The 18397-nt window shown below is 41.8% G+C and overlaps 1 protein-coding gene across 2 annotated transcripts in view; it reads right to left on the bottom strand.

The window, feature by feature from the left end:
* The window catches only part of LOC121626542 (protein sidekick-1-like), a 230513-nt gene that overhangs the window by 35090 nt on the left and 177026 nt on the right, over window positions 1–18397 (bottom strand). The window contains exons 20-27 of one of the 2 annotated variants that reach the window (XM_041965127.1): window positions 16527–16722; window positions 15471–15569; window positions 14160–14351; window positions 10572–10693; window positions 10376–10488; window positions 8501–8651; window positions 4155–4395; window positions 2455–2570 (exon numbers count right to left, since the gene is read on the bottom strand). In XM_041965127.1, the coding sequence (XP_041821061.1) occupies window positions 2455–2570; window positions 4155–4395; window positions 8501–8651; window positions 10376–10488; window positions 10572–10693; window positions 14160–14351; window positions 15471–15569; window positions 16527–16722 (1230 nt within the window). Of the gene's footprint in view, window positions 1–2454; window positions 2571–4154; window positions 4396–4654; window positions 4707–8500; window positions 8652–10375; window positions 10489–10571; window positions 10694–14159; window positions 14352–15470; window positions 15570–16526; window positions 16723–18397 lie in introns of those variants that run through there. The other variant, XM_041965118.1, reaches the window with a different exon arrangement.

Below are 18397 nucleotides of genomic sequence, written 5' to 3'. Positions count from 1 at the left end.
CCATTAAAGGCCCAACTTGCTAAAAACTTGTTTGTAGAACTCGGTCCCAAGCCTGAGATATAAATCTTTCAAACTGCTGCGATCAATATTTTAATATCAACAACAGGTTGAATGGATCAATTTAGCTCTTTGAGCTGCTTCTCCACTGGTTTGGTTCACTGTCACTCCTCTCATAGCATCATTTTTGGACACAGCAGGCAGTTGTTTTTGGTGAAAAAACTCTCTTTATAATGTGAGAGTACATCATGTTTTTTTCATGCTGCCCCCCAATAGTGCAAAAATCAGTTATCTGGAGTTTAAAAATGGGTCACAAATATACACTTTTATTTTGATGGGAAGCAAAGTCATTTCCTGTAACAGCGTGGCACTGTAGTTTTCAGCAGGCGTTACTCAAACATTCAGAGTAGAAAGTGTATTTGGTGAGGACTGCTGCTACAGATTTGGAGTGTTGGCGAGTATTTACAGCATGAGAGCGGTGTAGGTGGAATTGACTCAAAATATAGTGCCCATGTTCATCATTGTCAAGTCGAGTCAGTTTTATTTCAAATAGCAGAAAACCACAAATCACACATGCGCCACAGCCCACCGTATCGCTGCAAAGGAACGATACTGTAGGCTGTGACTCCGTTTTGACAACAGTGGAGGTCTGTGGCACAGAGGACTGGGCCATGTCAGGCTTTGAATACAGTAGAAATACCTGTTAGCTTTGGTCTTTTCATGGGATTTGTTGACAATGGGAAAAATGAACAGAACATCACCAGACTGAACAACCTGCTTAAACTGATCCTGAAATAAAAAATTACACCAGAGCCCACATTCAAAAAAACTAATCAGCACTCGCCGCATTTCACTGGCAACAGGAATGCGTGTCAAGACCTGCTTTTTCTTGTTCTTTCTCTCAGTTTTTTTCATATACCTGAACTCCCTGCCACACTTAAAACCATTTTGAAAGAAAATGTCAGATCTTAAGTGTCTAAAAACAGAAATAGATTTTGTAGTGCGTGGAAGGAGGCAGAAGAACTGCTCAGCGTCTACTTGGGAATGGAAGGTGTTGAAGAGCGGCTGCTGGCAGCCACTTCTCATCTATTAACATGGTAGGCATACTGCTCAGTGTGATCCTCAGGAGGGCACAAAAAACAGACAGATGGGGAGTGTGATGTGCTTTGGGCATGGTGGATGATACGACCTGAATTTTACGTTTTCAAAATACTGGATTCCACTGGTTAACAGCACACAGTCACAGGCTGTTTTCGTCTGTAGATGTATGTATTTATAACACAACCATGTCCATGCAATTGAGGATAATTATCCTCCCTTTCAAAGCTTTGTTCTGCTATATTTTGTTTGGGTGGTGATTAAGATCGCACTCAATGCCACTTTTATATTGGCAATCATAATTTGTATGTGCTTTCCCTATGTTCAATTTTCTTTTCTAAGGATGTTGACGGGTGCTATATATATATATATATATATATATATATATATATATATATATATATATATATATATATATATATATATATATATATATACGCCACTGAACAAGAAAAGCAATATTGCAAAAATAAAAACAACTGGTATGTGTCATCCCTTTATTTTAAAACCACACACAGAAGTGGAGTACATTATAATAAAGCCCTGGAGGATGTGCGTAGGAGCCCACAAAGAGCAGGTGGAACCACGTTGAGTGTGAAAGGAGGAATGTGACTGCCGGTAAGTGGTGCAAAAATAACTGCACCTTGCACTTCATCATCAATAGCATTAATCCAGTTTTCTAAGAAACCTGTACGTCAGAGTATGTCAGCTTCACCATTCGTGGGGTAGCAGCAACACAGACTTCTCTGACTTAGTTTATGAATACTAGAAAAGGATGAGCTCTGATTTGGTAGACGTGGAGAGATGTAGGCTATGTTGTTTAAGTGGGTCGCAAGTCTGGACTTAAATACTAATGCGCAATCTCCAAAGCACATTCACATAATGCATGTATACCCAACAAATCACCTTCTCTTGCATAAGCTGCAGTTTCTGCTTTAAATTTCGAATAAACAAAGCACTTTTCAAAACCAACAGGCTTTACAGATTATTGTCCATTTTTCATTCATGAATAATCCAGTCATTGTTTCTACTACAACATGATACAAAATGTTGTTTTATGAAAGGGTATTAAACATTAAAGCCTCTCTCATATTCATGCACACAAATACACACACACACACACCCAAACGTTCTTATTGTAGTCGGGTGCTTTTAAAAGCAGTAATGTAGGAAGAACAAACTAGAGCAGTTACACGCTATTACGTCATATTCATCTTATATTAGATTTTTGTGTGCACCTGAGTGTGTGAGGGCGTTGGAGGGGGTGATAATAGGCTAAGGGCAGCAAGTGAGAATGCCAGGGTTGGATTGAGTGCGTGTGTGTGTGTGTGCACACGTGTGTTTGAGTGTTTTATACACCTTATATCCAAGTATGACTCCGTTCTTCTGTGCCAGAGGGAGAGCAGACCACGTGAGCAGGATCTTGGTGGAACTCATGGCCTCAGCAGTCACATTCACCGGAGATCCAGATGGAACTAGAGAACACACACACACACACACACACACAGAAACAGTGGATTATAATTCTACATTAATAATTAAAAAATAAATTCTTATATTCTTATGGGTCTAACGTTTGTCCTGTCCCATTACTATTACAAACGATAATATGTGGGCAATTATAGCGCTAATCGTACTTTTGCGGTTATTCTGGTGAAAGTAAAGTAAGTAATCAGTAATGCATTACTTTATACAGACAGTTATATAGTAAAGTAACTTATTATGTTAAAATGACCAAATGAGATTACATTTTGGTGACATGGTTCTGTAATAGACCTTGACCTTCATCACAAAGGACGAGGTATAGGGATCGTGTTTAATCACATACTCCACAACATAGACCACAAATTCAGTTAAGGCAGACTAACTAAAGCAGAATTTGGACCTGTGGCTGACCATAAACCAGCCCAAAATCCCATTATTGTGTCTATAAAAAATGATGCAACAATAACCTTTGCATTCAAGACAGCAAAAAAAACAACAACAAAAAAAAACAACCTTCACGCCTGCAGTCACTGATAAACAACACTGATCATACATATGACACAAAATTTTAGTCTGTCTGTTTCTCCACATATTTACATCAGGCAATAGATTTCTATCCAAATCACACCAACTGTAATATTCTCCCTCAGACATTTTGGATTGAAAAGGTTTGTGGAACAAATCCAACTTCAGCATGCCTGCAGTGATGTCATCAAAGGTCAAGTCCATGACCTATGTGACCTTGTGTGATTGGGACCTGACATGAGTTATGTGTTTGTAACTTTTTCAAATCCATACTAGAAAAACGATCATAGAGGAGTAGTGAATGTGGAGGAAGACTTCCAGAGGCACTCCTGAACTACCGCTGACTGAACATCACACTGTCTGATACGACTCCCTCTGCTTATATTTTTATAACCTACAGCAGGTGACCAGACTGGTGTGTTTGTTCTGTTTGTCTCGATATTCTCCCACAGTGGAATGAGCCAACACAGGAACACATTTCTTCTGAGCAGAAGACTCTGTGTATCATAAAATCTCTATTCATCAGGGTTCAGGCAATTAAAAAAGAAAAAAAAAAGAAATTACAAAACAATATAATTTTTAATATTAATTTTTTTATTCTATATTTTTACACACACACACACACACACGCTGGTCCCCTCTAAGCTAAAATAAAAATAAATTCAGCATGATTTAAAGCATTACAACAGTGGATGCCCCCTCGCTGGTCCACTTTCGGTGAATATATAATGAAGCCAGGGTTCATTGTTAGATAAGTGTGCAAGTGAACACACAGAGCTCAGTGCTGCTTCGCTCTCCGGAACAATCTTCGATTTTATCTCAATCATTTCCCCCCTCCCGCTCCCTTTCTCCGCCAATCTTCCCCTGACTGAAATAGAGGGAGAGTGTAGAGGGCAGAGGGAGGTGGCAGGATGAGAGCAGACTCAGCGAGGTAATCTGAGCACTTTGGTCCTCATCCATCTGTCCTCTTGTAGCATGCTAATACAATATTGGCCTGACAGCTCCGCTGGACACTTGCAAACAGGAGTGAATGACTTCTGTGTACGTACCAGATTCTGCGGTGCGTACGGCAACAGTGTTGCTCCACGGTCCAGGTCCTATGGAGTTGTAGGCCTGTATCTGCACCTGGTACTGAGTCCAGGGATTCAGACCCTCCACTGTGGCCTCACTGGCACCCCCTCTTCCCTCCACATCCTCGGTTCTGTCCTCCCCCTGGCCATCTGTCCTCCACACACGCAGCCGGTATCCCACAGTCTCTGGACTGCTGTTGTATTCGGACTCTGGAAGAGGCTGGCGGTTAACAGAGAGAGAGGAAAGAGACAGGAGAGGAGATCAGATGGAGGTGTCAGGGCTCCACGTTAAGGCCTGTCTGCTGGTCCAGGAGAGCGGCAAATTTACTTGCCACTTAAAGAAGCACTTAGTGTTTCTTTGTGTTACGTGACAGTCGTTACTCGTCTGTTCAGTTAAATGAATACATCCACAGTCACAATTTGAAATAAATGCATATTGTTTCCCCACAAAACATCCATCTCAGAATGCCTTGACTGACCAGTCAGGAGTGTCTCAATGACTGCGTGCGTTGCAACAAGGAGGAGGGGGAGATGTTCTCAGGAGTCTGCCGGGGGCGTCCCAACTGGTCTGACATTAGCTAGCTCGTGTTGGCAACTGTGCAGTTCACTTGATAAAGTTAACAAAGCACCAGCCTAGAGAATTGTGACCTGCTCTCACTGAATCAGTTGCTGAAGCAGTTGTAATTAAAATAAGACCTCTTTATTGGGGTCTGACAGTTCAAACTCAAAAGCAGAGAGGATTTACGTCCGAACCTAAACGTCTATGGCAGGGAGCGAGAGAAAGAGTTGGGGAGAAACAGAAAGTAAAAGAAAAAATGCCACTAATTCAACTGGTGATAGTGTTGCAAAACAGATGGGGGAGTATTTTGTCGTGCCTCTCACTGTGCAGAGTGAAACATCAACAACCCCTGCAGAGCCTAGAAATGTAGTGGTGAGATCTTTTTTGCTTTCATACGTGTTTGTTGGCTGTGGCTGCAATGGAGTTTATGTTTGTACATCTCTGTGTTTTCTGCCTCGGTGATGTTTCATTCTGTTGTTAAAGTGGCAGGTGGCTTAATTTCTGCACCCTAATGGTGCCTTTTGCACCTGCTGCAGTGTCCATCGCTAATTTTATTTAGTGTCGCTCATTTTTGTGTAATTATGTGAGTTTTGTCCTGTTTTCTGGTTGATTGTGGTAAGGCTTCACGGAGAAAGAAGGTTGTATGTTTAGCAATGGTGATCAGTTGTATGCACTGCTGTATGTGCATATAACTGATGCTGCGTACAACTGTATGTTCATCTACAGAGAAGTAATTTATTGTTACCAGTATGTACATTAACATATATACATTAACATGCTGATGGATTTTATTTTGTAGTCTCAATGTGTTTTTTATCTAATAGTATTAACATTTAACCCCTTTTAGAATTATATAAAAAAATTAATTCTTTGTGTTTTTGCTTTCAAATTGATCCTAAATTAAGAGGAGTTTGTTAATTTTTCTGTAGCACATACAATAGATATAAATTTAGGTATGATGCAAATTAGAGACAACAGCCGTTAATGCTTGCATTTAAGCATTTAGTTTTCACTTTGACCGGTCTGACGAGAAACCAGTGCTTGCAAAAGGCTCCTAGGTGTGTGTTGAATACATGCATTAGAGGAATGCATGTGCGATTTGGTTGCAATGTGGATTAAAGCGGTATGATGTGAATTCGCGACAATCTGCGTTAAGGGGATAACATCATTGATTATTGCGTTAGGAAAACAGGAAAATTCACTCAGAGCAGATTTTAACTGGCCTACTTCTTACATTTATCTGAATGCAATCTTACTCATTTTTACTAAGTGAGTTTTGTATTTGCACAAGTTAAAAATGACTTAACTAGTTCCGAGGACAAGTAAGTTACTGTAAGGCCTGGGTGTATTGCCAGTTTTTATTCTTGTTCTGCATGCACACGTGGGGTTTTTGTAATGAGTTTGATGAGTTTATTGCCATTATGGTCAAACTTTACAGCATCAATCCAAATGATCCTTGTTTGTTAAGTTATACATGTTTTAAAAATAAATTTGTGTAGCAAATGATTAAAGTCAGTTTAAGTCTGAGCAGATGTTGATGTGACTTCTTTCATACTGTGCACATTATTCCACAATATCTTAATAAATGAGTGCCAGTGTGCCAATCCTGAAATGTGCAAGTATCTTTTAATGTGTCAGCACTTGGCCTCCCTGTGCTGCCACTGCACTGAAATTAATTAAATTTGACTCTGATTGATGGAAGAAGAACTATCCATGCAGAGAAAGGCCTGAAAGCATGGTTGAACGAGAAACCAATTTTGGTAAAATTGTGATTAATAAAATGATAAGTTGGTTAACACACAGAACCTTGCTGCTTTATGAAGCAATTTGACACAGTTCCTCATTACCAACATGGAGTGACACCCTCAGTGTATTTATGAGAAACATAGTTAGTACGACACGAGGGGTGTGGCTACATTTGGGGAAAAAAAAAATCATAATACAATACACACACAACAACAAAAAAACATCAAACAGCACATTTATCTATATAAAAAAATACTGAAAACTGAAGTATTTCTCCGGAACATTAATTATTTCTAGCCAAATAAGCAACAATTGCAGTTAAAGGTCACTCAACATAATTTACTATTATTCATTGTGAATTTAATACTCTGAACTGTGAGGGTATAGTTTGATCGGATTCGGCGGAATCACATGCTTATTCAAGTATTGTGAAACTTTAATTGGTTCACAGAAATATGCCACCACCATTTTCTAGCAGAGGCCCACCCATTCAAACCAGTAAAAAAATGACACACAAATAAAAAACACAGTAATGGCAAAAACAAAATGCAGGAAATTTTCATGTAAAATAACCAAAACTGTGCCAACAAAGGCAGAAAATCACGAGATCATGTAGGACCGCATCAGTCAGTATTCTATGAGCAGAGCGTTTTTGGTGGCCTCCTGTGGTCGTATCCTGAAAGACCCGGAATGGATTTGAGTTCCAACAACATAAGTGGAATATCAAGTTTAGGTCTCCAGGATATGATATAAACAGACACAACCCACAACAAACATAAAGACACACAAAGACACATGCACGCACACAGAACGCACACACATGCACACTCACAGTGAAAAAACATTTCGTAGCTCTAAGGAATATGGCTATTTATGCGACGGTGTCAACCTCTAAAGTACATCCTAAAAACCTTTTACTGTCTTCTCCCCTTTGACATCCCATCTCCTGATCTTTCTCTCTCGATCACTCTCTTTTCCCTGTTTTATTCACACTCTGTCATCCTCTTTTACTTGCTTCCACTCTCATTTCCTGTCACCCTCCCTCCTTTTCCTGTCTATATATCTTCTCTGTCACCTCACCCTGCCCACTCTGCCCGTGAACCACCATGTCTTTATGGCATTACAGCCACAACCACCTATTATTAAGTGCCGTAAAATCAGTTAAAAAAATCCAAAGTTCTGTTTGCTTACAGTATACAATTCCACAGAAGATTTTTACCAACATTGTACAATGGTTGCTCTGCACATTGTGCAGCAGATAAGGTTGTGAGACACCCAGCCATTTTAAATACCCCAGTGATTTAACTCAGCTTAGCATTTAGGAGCCTTAATACAGAGTGTCACATTAGCTTTATTACCCTTAATATGCAGCTTAGAATAATAACCTTAGCTAAAACCAATGTGATGGTTCCATTACATCAGAAGCCTAGCATGGCTCAGGCTGGGTGCTAACATGCAGGTAAAATCCCATTAGCATGCTGCACAGGTAGCCCATAGCGCCTCAGTGTCTGTGTCTGATTTGACAGGCTCTTTTTCTCATTCCAACTCTTAAATGGAAAATACTCTGCTCTCCATTTATGTTATAATAGAAGAGGGGAGGGGGGAGTAAAAGAGGGAGGGAGGGAAAGAAAGAGGGAGGGAGGGAAAGAAAGAGGGACGAGGAGCAGGAACAAGCGCAAAAAAGAAAAGACAGCAAGGAGAAAATTACATTGCAGCGCGTGCTACTAGCGGCCCGCGCAGTGAATGGGAAATGTGACAGATTAGTGTTAGCAGTGATAACGAGGGGAGACGCTGATTATAGGCTGTCAGCCACTTAACCTGTACAGTCTGTTGCTGGTGAGTGCACACATGCAAAAATATGCACACATGCACTGATACAAAAATAAGCGAAAACACACAGAGATGCAAGAGCAAAGAAACTCAAACAAAATCCTCATCAGTCAAATTAGCACTGTTTGAATGACTGCAAAGTATGGCTTCACTGTGTTACAGAGTTAAGTGTGTATCTGTGTTTCAGTACCTTCCAGTTGAAGCGCAGGCTGGTCTGTGTGGCAGACAGCAGGGTGAGGTTAGAGGGGTGTGTGTCAGGGGCAGCCTGCAGGGTTTGAATCAGCCTGGAGGGGGCGCTCATGGGACTCGAGCCGACAATGTTCACTTGCCGCATCCTGAACCTGGTGAGAACAGAGAGCGCAGTTTATCGGGACACTCAGCATTTTTACACAACAAAATCAGTTTATTTTCTGAGTATTACTGCCTGTGAAAACAGTCGCATCCTCCAGTTTGGAAAATAACCTCAGTGATGTCATCAGGGTTAACCTTGACAGTCTTGGAGACAGAAGGTCTGCTTTACAACATGGGAGTGTGACCATTTACCAGGCAGAGAGAGTCTAACAAATAAACGGATTGCAACTGAATTGCACTGTGGGTAATGTAGGACGCAGTGTTTTTGGAGCTTGACCCATACTGGGACTTAAAGTCAGGCTACCTCAGCCTCTGCTGCTTCGATTTTGACTTTTCTTGTTTAAATCTGATGCTTTTGTGTGGCCCCCAACGTTACAACAAAACAGTATAAAAAAAACCCCTAAAAAGTCAGCTCATAACAAATGGGTGTCAAGTTGGACATGGGGGTAAAGTTTTCAAAGCTGAACAGTGGGTGTTAAATTTTCAGTTGATAACGGAGTGTTATCACACAAGCTGTGGCAAAAACAAGCAATGCAGTCAAACAGCCTTTATCAGCACCCGGCTGCTTATCATACAAAAAATGTCCAGACAACCACAGCAAGAGTGAAGAAAAACTATTTTGGCTTTTGTGTTCACTTCCACTGAAGGCATTTTTGATACCTGCATTATTTACTCTCCAACACGGGGTTTCTGAGAAGGCCTTTAACATAAGTTGTCTGAAGATCCCAAACATATTGTCAGAAACAGAGATATAACTATACTGACCTGTTGACACACACACACACACACACACACACACACACACACACACACACACGCACACACACAGCCAGGAGGGAGCGTTTGCTACTTTTGTTACTTCTAAATGCTACCATGCTTCGTTGCGGGTGTGAGTGATAAAATGTGTGAGCGTGCAGAGTGCGTGTCAGGGACTACATCTATGAGTTCTCGCCCCTGTATGGGGAGATAGAGAGCAGGGTGTAAAGAGGGACTTAAAGCGGGGGATAAGAAACACAGACAAGTGCATCACTTCATCTAATGTCCCAATGGTGTCGCCTGTGACAACATAATCCCCGAGTGTGCAACATACACACACACACACACACACCCTGCAATCCCATTACAGATAAAGGCGGGGATACAGACAGCAAGAGGCAGAGACAGACAGACAGATAAATACAGCAGATAGATAGGGAGATTGATAGAGAAAGAGAGAGAGAAAGAGGAGGAAGAGTTGCTGCTGTTCAGAGTGACAATAGATCACATTTATAAACTGCAGGTTCCCCACGGCCCTTGAGCAGGGATTACAGACACTCCTCTCTCCTGCTCTATTTCCTATTCTCCTTGTCTCTTATCCCTTTGTCTTGTCTCCTCTTTAATGCTCTCTGCTGCCCTTCCCGCCTTCTCATCACCTTTCTTCTCCCCTGCCCTCATCCCTCTCCTCCCCTCTCCTCCCCCCTCCCCTCTCCTTCCCTCTAGCTAGTTGCAGGAGGGTAATAAGGATCTGCATGCAGCAGCTGTGAAGGTGCTGACAAACAGAAAAGTCTCAGATGGAACTGTCTCTCTGTGTGTCTGTGTGATTTATCTAACTTCACTAGAGTCTTGCAATACTGCAGAAACTAGCGGAGAGTGAGATCTGAGTAAATGCGTTTGTGTGTGTGTGCATGTGGTCGCACTTGACTCTATTCTTGTGTAGGCTGTGTGTGCTGCTCACCTGTACTGGGTGAATGGAGTGAGGTCGGGGATCTCCAGCGTGTCTGCATCTGGCTGGTTGTCTTTCTGGTAGACAACTGTCCACGCCCCTTCCTTCCCATCCTCCTTCACTACCTGATGGGTTATGTTACAAGATTTCAGAATTAGCAGGGACCACGAAAGCACACATGCACACACCAAAACACAAACACACGCACCTGGCCTTCTACTATCCATCGTGATATGGCAGTCTTGCCATCAGGGCCAGGCCGGAACCGAAGTGTTGCTGTGCGAGGGCTGATGTTGGAGATGACTAAGTTAGATGGTGCACCAGGAAGTTCTGCAGACAGAGAACACAATAATGCTTTACTCAATCTCACAAAGAACTACAAAGAATTTTTCTATCATCCAGCTAGTACTGAAAGGTCACTTTCAACACTGCATTTATGTATTCTTGCAAAACATTTATTGGGCAAAACCTGCAGGATTATTACACTCATAATAATGTTATTTGTGAAAAGAAAAGTAGTCTGTGTACAGCAATGCAAATTCTTTGAAATAAAACACATCTGCCTACTGGTGCTGCAGTAACCAGGTGAATTAAGTACTTATTTGAAAAAGCAGTACAGGACTGCAGCATCACAGCATGGCAAGTTATTTCAAAGGGTTGGATCAAAAGAAATGAAGCAGACAAATAGTGTTCTTATTAGACTTTTGCACGAAGGGATAAAAATATGCACAATGGCAAAATTGGAAAAAAAAAACGTCTGAACTGTAACAAGGCTTATCTATAATACATTTGCAATAATATTGATAATAGAAAGAGAAAAAGAAGGAAATCATGTCACCAAGAATGACTTATGTAAAAAAGCTTTATGCAGGAGTGAGACTTGGAATTGCCTTCAGTCCTTTGTGGTGTTCATGTGTCCATGCTTGGCCATAAAAGGAGCTTTTTTCCTTTCAGATGTCAAGTTGCATCTGATAGTCTGGCTGATCGCAGATTGTGGATCTGATCATTCTGTCCAAAATCCAATATACCTAAAGTATAAATGACCAAGGAGAGGCAGTAAAATGCAGCTGAAAGACAGTGTCTTCATATTCTAAGTCTATTGTGTCTTTGTATCTTGCAGCTTCCTTCCTCCCACACAGAATCTATAAGGCAACAACAGACTAAACTGTAAGCAACTTTAAAAAAGCTTTTTTGTGAAGATAACATAATCATTAGAGTAGTAAATGGGACAGTATCAACAACTGGAAGAAAGAACAATAAGAAATCAGCTATTTCTGCTTACAGTACAAAGAAAAGTCTCTGAGTTTGTTGCTTTGCATTTGCTGCAAACACTATTGACTAAAAGTTTGAATAGTTGCTTCTGTCACATTCAAGCTGAGTGCTGCACTGAATTCGGTCAACAACAAGCAAGCAGAAGACTATTATTATTTTCTCCTGGTGGAGAGGGTTTTTTTAAAAGATGTAATAAATCAAAGAGGAATAATAATCCGTTTTGTATGCACACTTCAACCAGAACTAAATATTCCAATGAAAGGTTTACAACTCCACCTTTCAAATGCCACACACAATTTATAGCTGGTTTGGAATAGACTTCTTCACTGACAGCTGTTGAATTGAATTTGCATCGGTCAGGCAGGCAGCCCATTTGACAACTGCTCTGGAGATTCAGGCTAAAATCTAGTTGTTGTTTTTTTGTTGTTGATAAAGGGAGAATGTGGAGGATTTTCCTAAAAAAAAAATGTAAAGACTTATACAAAAATCATCACTCATGACCCACTAGAAGTCTGTGGCGGTGTATCTCGTGTATATCTTTTCCCTGTACCTTCTTATTTCTTGCTGTGTTTAGGATGCTTCTGGGCATCAACCTTTGGGCAGTGGGTGTGTAGCCAGCAGCCAGTAACAGGGTTCAGGGTGTAAGGGTGGGGCTATAAAATTATAAAAATGTAGCCACCAGGTGCTAATTCATAATCACGCATCCAAGAGGAAGCTACAAAAATGGAGGAGGCGGAGAGGAGAGACCCAACTTTGATTAAAAACCACAACCAACAAATCCTGCTCATCCTGCCTTTAAAGGACCAGTATGTAGGATTTAGTGGCATCTAGCGGCCTCACCGCTCCCTTTCCAAGCATGTAGGAGAACCTACAGCGACCATGAAGCTCATGAAAAAGGCAAAAGGTGCTCTCTAAAACCAGTGTTTGGTTTGTCCGTTCTGGGCTACTGTAGAAACATGGCGGTGCAACATGGTGGAAGAGGACCCTCTGTAGGTATAAAGAGCTCACTGTAAGGTAACGAAAACACAACAACTCTAATGCCATATTCTGAAAATAAATCCCCTAAATCTTACACACTAGTCCTTTAAATCATGTTCAAACAAATGAAACACATAGCAGCTTGTTTCTATTAACTGACACTGAAATAATCAAAAATCATCACAATCCACTTTGCTCTAAAACGTCTCACTCAATCACAACAAGGCCGAGCGCTTCATACGCACTTTTTACCACTTCTCTTCACTGTGTTTGGCTAATACTTGGTATCCTTGGATGGTGTAACAGCTCTGGTGTGATCTGCTGTAATCCATCCAATTCTGCTGCAGCATCACAAGCACCATATTTGCTGAACATGGCAGAATACAGATCTGTAAAGTGATGTGTTAAATCAAATGGTGTGTGTTGTAACACATCAGTACCCTGGGACACCTCAGACAGATTTTGTGGAATATCTGAGGGGATTTTTATCGTAAAGAACTCTATAGCATGACCGGGTCCAGTTATTATGGAAACAAGGCAATATTTTTTTCTGGATACAGCGCGGGTACATGTGTGTGCAACAAAAACAAATTATAGCTATCAACTACCATTGCTCTGTAAGTGCATGCAGCATACTTGTAAGGGTTATAATGTGGAAATGTTGATATCAGCTGCCTTGCTCAGATGAATGACAAAATTCTCTCAACTCCATGAATACATGAATAAATAAACAAGACAAGAATCTATGCTCGGTGGATCTCTCTCTTTCTCTCTCTCTGCACATTCTTAAGCTCTTTTTCCTAATCTTCAGTCCTCCGTCCTTCCTTCAGTCTTTTGCTTTCATGAATTAATGAATAACCTCTGAATCTAAGAACTGTCTGTATCCATCTTGCTTTCACTTTCTCTGCTTTTATTCATAAATTAGTCATCAGAAAATGTTAGGACAAAAATTCGGCTGTATGAGCCGGGGTTTTCTTCCATTCTCCTCCACTTCCTCGCTGCCTCTCCGCCCATTTCTTCGAGACTTTGGTGTTCTGTTCTTTGGAGATTGCATTTTCTTGTGTTCTCTGTTCTACCCTCATTATGTTTCTCTATCTGCTCTCCCTTCTTCAGTCCTGTTCCTTTGATTGTCTCTTGCCCTCTCTCATCGCTGCATTCCCTCCACTTTGCCATTTGCAGTTAATCAGCATTAATAACGATTGCAACTTGGCCCTAGTCCAATCAAACAAACTCTGGCTGCACACAAGTGTGGGGTGCACGTGGTACACACACACGCAGACGCACCACACACAAAAGCGCTCTCTAAGATGCTGTAAATGACTAACTCTTGTGTGTGACTGTGCATGTGAATGTGTGTGTGTTGGGTGTGTGGGTGATGATTCATGGATGCACAGTAACAGCCACTTATCAGCCTGAGGAAAGACAATGGCATCGTAAGAGCTCATCAGTCATATTTACTCTGCTACACACACACACACACACACACACACAAGCCAAATCTTTTTTTAACGTCCTGTGTGTGTATATGAGTGTGTATTCACTGCACCTGGTGGGACTCCAGTGGAGATGGTGGAGGATGTGACCACGCCCCGTCCTGCGGCGGTGAGTGCTGCCACCTGTAGTGTGTACGCGGTGGTGGAGGTGAGGCCGGTCAGCTGGTACTGCAGGGTGGAGTTGGACAGTGAACGTTCCTCCCGACTCGAGTCTACGCCAGGCACTTCCCACCACAACACATAGCCTGCGGGGTGCAGCGCGCACGCTGGGTTAATAAAGGTGCATATAGACATGAGCAGACATATATGCACAAAAACACACAAACACGGAAAAGCACACACGCCCGCACATCATGAGAGGTACAAAGCCATAAGGGAGGAAGAGAGTGTGGGAGGGGTAACTACAGTCAAAATCTCTGTCTGTCCCTTTGCATCTTCACAGTCATGCATCACCCTCCACCACCTTCAAACGTGTGTGCCTGCGTCTGCGTGAGGCCACTTGTGTGTAAAACCCTGGAGAGAGTGAATGGTCCCTCATCTGTCTCCCTGCTCACCAGGTGCTGGATGAAAAGCAGGTTGAGGAGAAAAGAGTAAATGTGCAAGGTGACCTTGATTGAATAACCGTTTTCCCACTCCTCTGAGTGTGAAAGCCAACTGTAACGCCACTGCAGCTTTGTGCCATTAGAATGGCCTTGTTCTGTTGAAGCCTGGTGTCGCGCATGGTGCGGCCATGTCAGTGTAAAGACGGATGTGCAGACGCACACAAGGTAGTGTGATCGCTTAATTCACGGCAGCTTGTCGTGTTCACCGGCACCATTGTCTAACAGAGCCGCGCAGGAGCTGAGGTAAAATGAATTTGGAGGAAAAGTGCCTTGAGCTCTGTGATGCACCACACAAACAACACCCAGGGTGTTGGGAGGCGTGGGATGAGGGCATGTTGGAGATAATGTGAGAAGACAAGCTGCAGAGAGAAAGGATTAGCTGATGATGAATCAGTTGTACACACACGCAGTGTCAGAGACAGGGGGACGTCTAAGGAAGCCAGACAAAAAAACATAAAGGACCAGGTGGAGAATACTGAAGAAACTGTAGAAGTTTCAGGGCTCCTCCCTCACTGCTGCTTGCCTCAGGGGGATGCTTTTCACTTTTTTAATTACATTAGTCATCCTACACACTGTATTTGTAAACCTGAGAAGAATAATGGGAACACCTGGAAAGGTCACTGACCGAGTTTACGTTTCTCTCATCATGACTGTTAATGGGGCTGAAATCAATAATAAAGTAAACGTTTCCTGATTACAGAGGGAAGATGGAGGTAGAGGTGGAGATCATGATTTTATACTTTGATGGTGTAATGCTCTAACCAGTGATGATGCCGTTCTTGTCTTCAGGCTCTGTCCAGTAGACTCTGAGCGATGTGTCCAAGATTTCAGTGAAGCTCAGGTGACGAACAGGTCCAGGTGCTGGGAAAAAACCCCCCCACATCCATCAGACAGTAGTAGATATATCTTAACTTTTTCAACAGTAACCTCATATCGGAAAATCCTAGATTTTCATACCACCACACAAAGACACATATCTCTTGTCTATGCAGACTATTACCTACCGATCTTCAGCTTCACACACCACCTCCTAATCACATCTGCATTGACCACCACACACACACACACACACACACACACAGGTGCGCGCATGCCTGTCGTTTCTCATTTCATATATGGCTCTCTAACCCTTCTCCCTGCAGAGCGATTAAGCTATTCATCTGAGACATTCAATAACACTCACACACAATCACATGCACACACACACAGGCACACACACACACACACACAGACACACACAAAGCTATCATCAAGCAAGAATTACACCCACCGTTAACCCTGCAACACGCCCAGCACCCAATCAATAACTGTGTGTATGTGTGGGAGTGCGTGTGTGTCTGCACGCGTGTGTACAAATGGCTTCTAATATCCCTTTCCCACTCGATAATTGCTGGTTGGTAATAATTGCTTGTCTGTCTGCCTATAGGCTATTGTGTTTATTTGACGGTGCGACTGTGTGCATGTGTACTTGCAACTGGGAGTGGCAGCTATTATGTTCATCCATGGAACAGTAGGCTATAAATACCAGTATGCCTGAAAACATATGAATCAGTTCGCTTTAGAAAGACACAGTGGAGAAAAAGATGAAAGGGGGAAGTGGAGGGGAAACTAAAATCAAAAAGGACAGACAAGAAAGTAAGAGCCAGTGAGAAAACAGGAGATGTTGGTATACAGCTGTGCATCACTCTGATAGAAACAGCTGGACTGAACACAGAGCAAGTCAATACGCTTCCATTACTATTCACAGCAGAGACCGATAAAGTGTTATTTGTGCTCTGTCCCGGCTTTTTTCACACTGAAGTGTGTGCGTGTACTCACTGTCCTCGTGTGTCTGCAGCAGGGTGGGTGGGCTGCGGGGGCCGTCTCCAGGTGTTGTGAAGCAGAGGGTGGAGCCGAAGTACCAGGTGAATTTCTTGAGTCCGCTGACCAATCCTGTGTGGCGTGCACCGGGGTAGTCCGGGGTGATGGTTACCACAGCGACATCCTCTGGAGACTGCTCAGGCCAGACCAGCAGCTATGTTAAGTGAGAAAGATGGTTATCGGTGACACTTAGGTTCCCAGTAATATCTATTTTATTTATCCAGCATGTCGTTGCAGCACCTAAAATATCCATCACAGTTATTTGTTTGTTGTACATTTACATTATTTTGGTTTAGTCATTATTTCAATTCAGCACTCTTAGCTTCAGGCTATCAAATCTAAATTGTATTATTCAGAGTGCATTTATGAGACAACCCGTATCTGTACCACAGTATGGGCTGTGGTGAGTCTTTTTTGAATTAGGCTGAGACCTCAGGGCTTTCCGTCATTAAAGTTTAAAACTGCCAAATGCTACTTAAAAATTTTGTCAAAATGGCAAAACAATATTCATGTTTCATTTCCCAGAAAAGTCATCTGCATTCCAAACACATTAAAATTTAAGCAGTTATTTACGTATGAATGTACCACTTAACATAAATTCCTGCCAGCAGTCCATTATCAGTCATAACACCATCTGAGGACAAACACTAAGTTTGATTATCAGTCCAAACTAAACGCCTAATGAAAGGTTAATCTGTCTGTATTGTGAGACTTGATTTACATTCATGACCACAGCAGCTTTGTTTGTGTTATTGCTTTAGCCACAAAAACAAACAGTGAAAAGCATACATATTCATAATGAGAGATAAGCCACGAGCAACACTGTGATATGGTACCCATATTTATAGTTCCTGGTAAATCAAATCATAAAAGGTGAAAATCTAAACAACATAGTACCAAGTTTTCATCAGAATTACGCAGGTCAGCAGGGTAGTGGTGAGTACATGCAAAAAAAAAAAAAAAAAAAAAATACAGACAAGCCGCGTTTGATTCCAGAATTCAAAGTGTCTCTTTAATGACATATTGTTGGTGAGACGTTTGCATACATCTGTTTTCACAGCATTGCCAGAGGGGTGGAAAGCAAAGTTTCTATTTGCATCTGTATTTGACTTCAAAAACATTTGAAAAGCTCTGACCTGTAGGCACAACGTCTTGCTACGCTGCGCTCTCAATGCTTCGCTTGCAATCCCACTGTCTCACCTGCTGTCTCAAAGCTTCAAAGTATTCTAGACTACTCCTTCTTTCTTCTGGTTTATTCCCTGCCAAGTTAATATTAACTTTTGACTGATGTAATTCTATACTCGTACAGTTCAAATCCCTATAATTACACCGTCACAAGTAAGAGAGCGTCTAATCTTAGCCTGCCCTCCACTATTGTTGCCACATGCAGACAGTGTTGGAATAACCAGCTGGAGCTCTGTGAATATGTCATTAAATGGAATAAGGCTTCACAGGTCAGAGAAGTTGCTACAGAGGCCGAGTTTCTCCACAGTGGTAATTGCAACAGAGAGTTTAGTTCCACATCACTTTCAGGCCACCTTGTGTGTCTCCACTAGTCTCTGCTCTACAGTGTACTTTTGCATAAAGGGTTTCTTTCAAGTATCCATATGAAAAGGTGAAATATAATACTAATGTATTCTGTCCATACTCGACCACTGCAGCTTTCAATACACTGTCAGTTCGACATGCAATGATTATTTTGGTAGCATTTACAAAACACAACTGTGTTTAGGGTTCTGCATGTAAACTAGTTTCCACAAACAGTTACCACTATGCAAAGCATTGGACTTTGTAGAATAAAAATTACCATTGTGAGGTTCAAGATGTTA

Source organism: Chelmon rostratus, chromosome 3 (assembly GCF_017976325.1).
Source record: "Chelmon rostratus isolate fCheRos1 chromosome 3, fCheRos1.pri, whole genome shotgun sequence".
NCBI lineage: Eukaryota > Metazoa > Chordata > Actinopteri > Chaetodontiformes > Chaetodontidae > Chelmon > Chelmon rostratus.
This window is presented reverse-complemented; position numbering and strand designations above follow the sequence as displayed.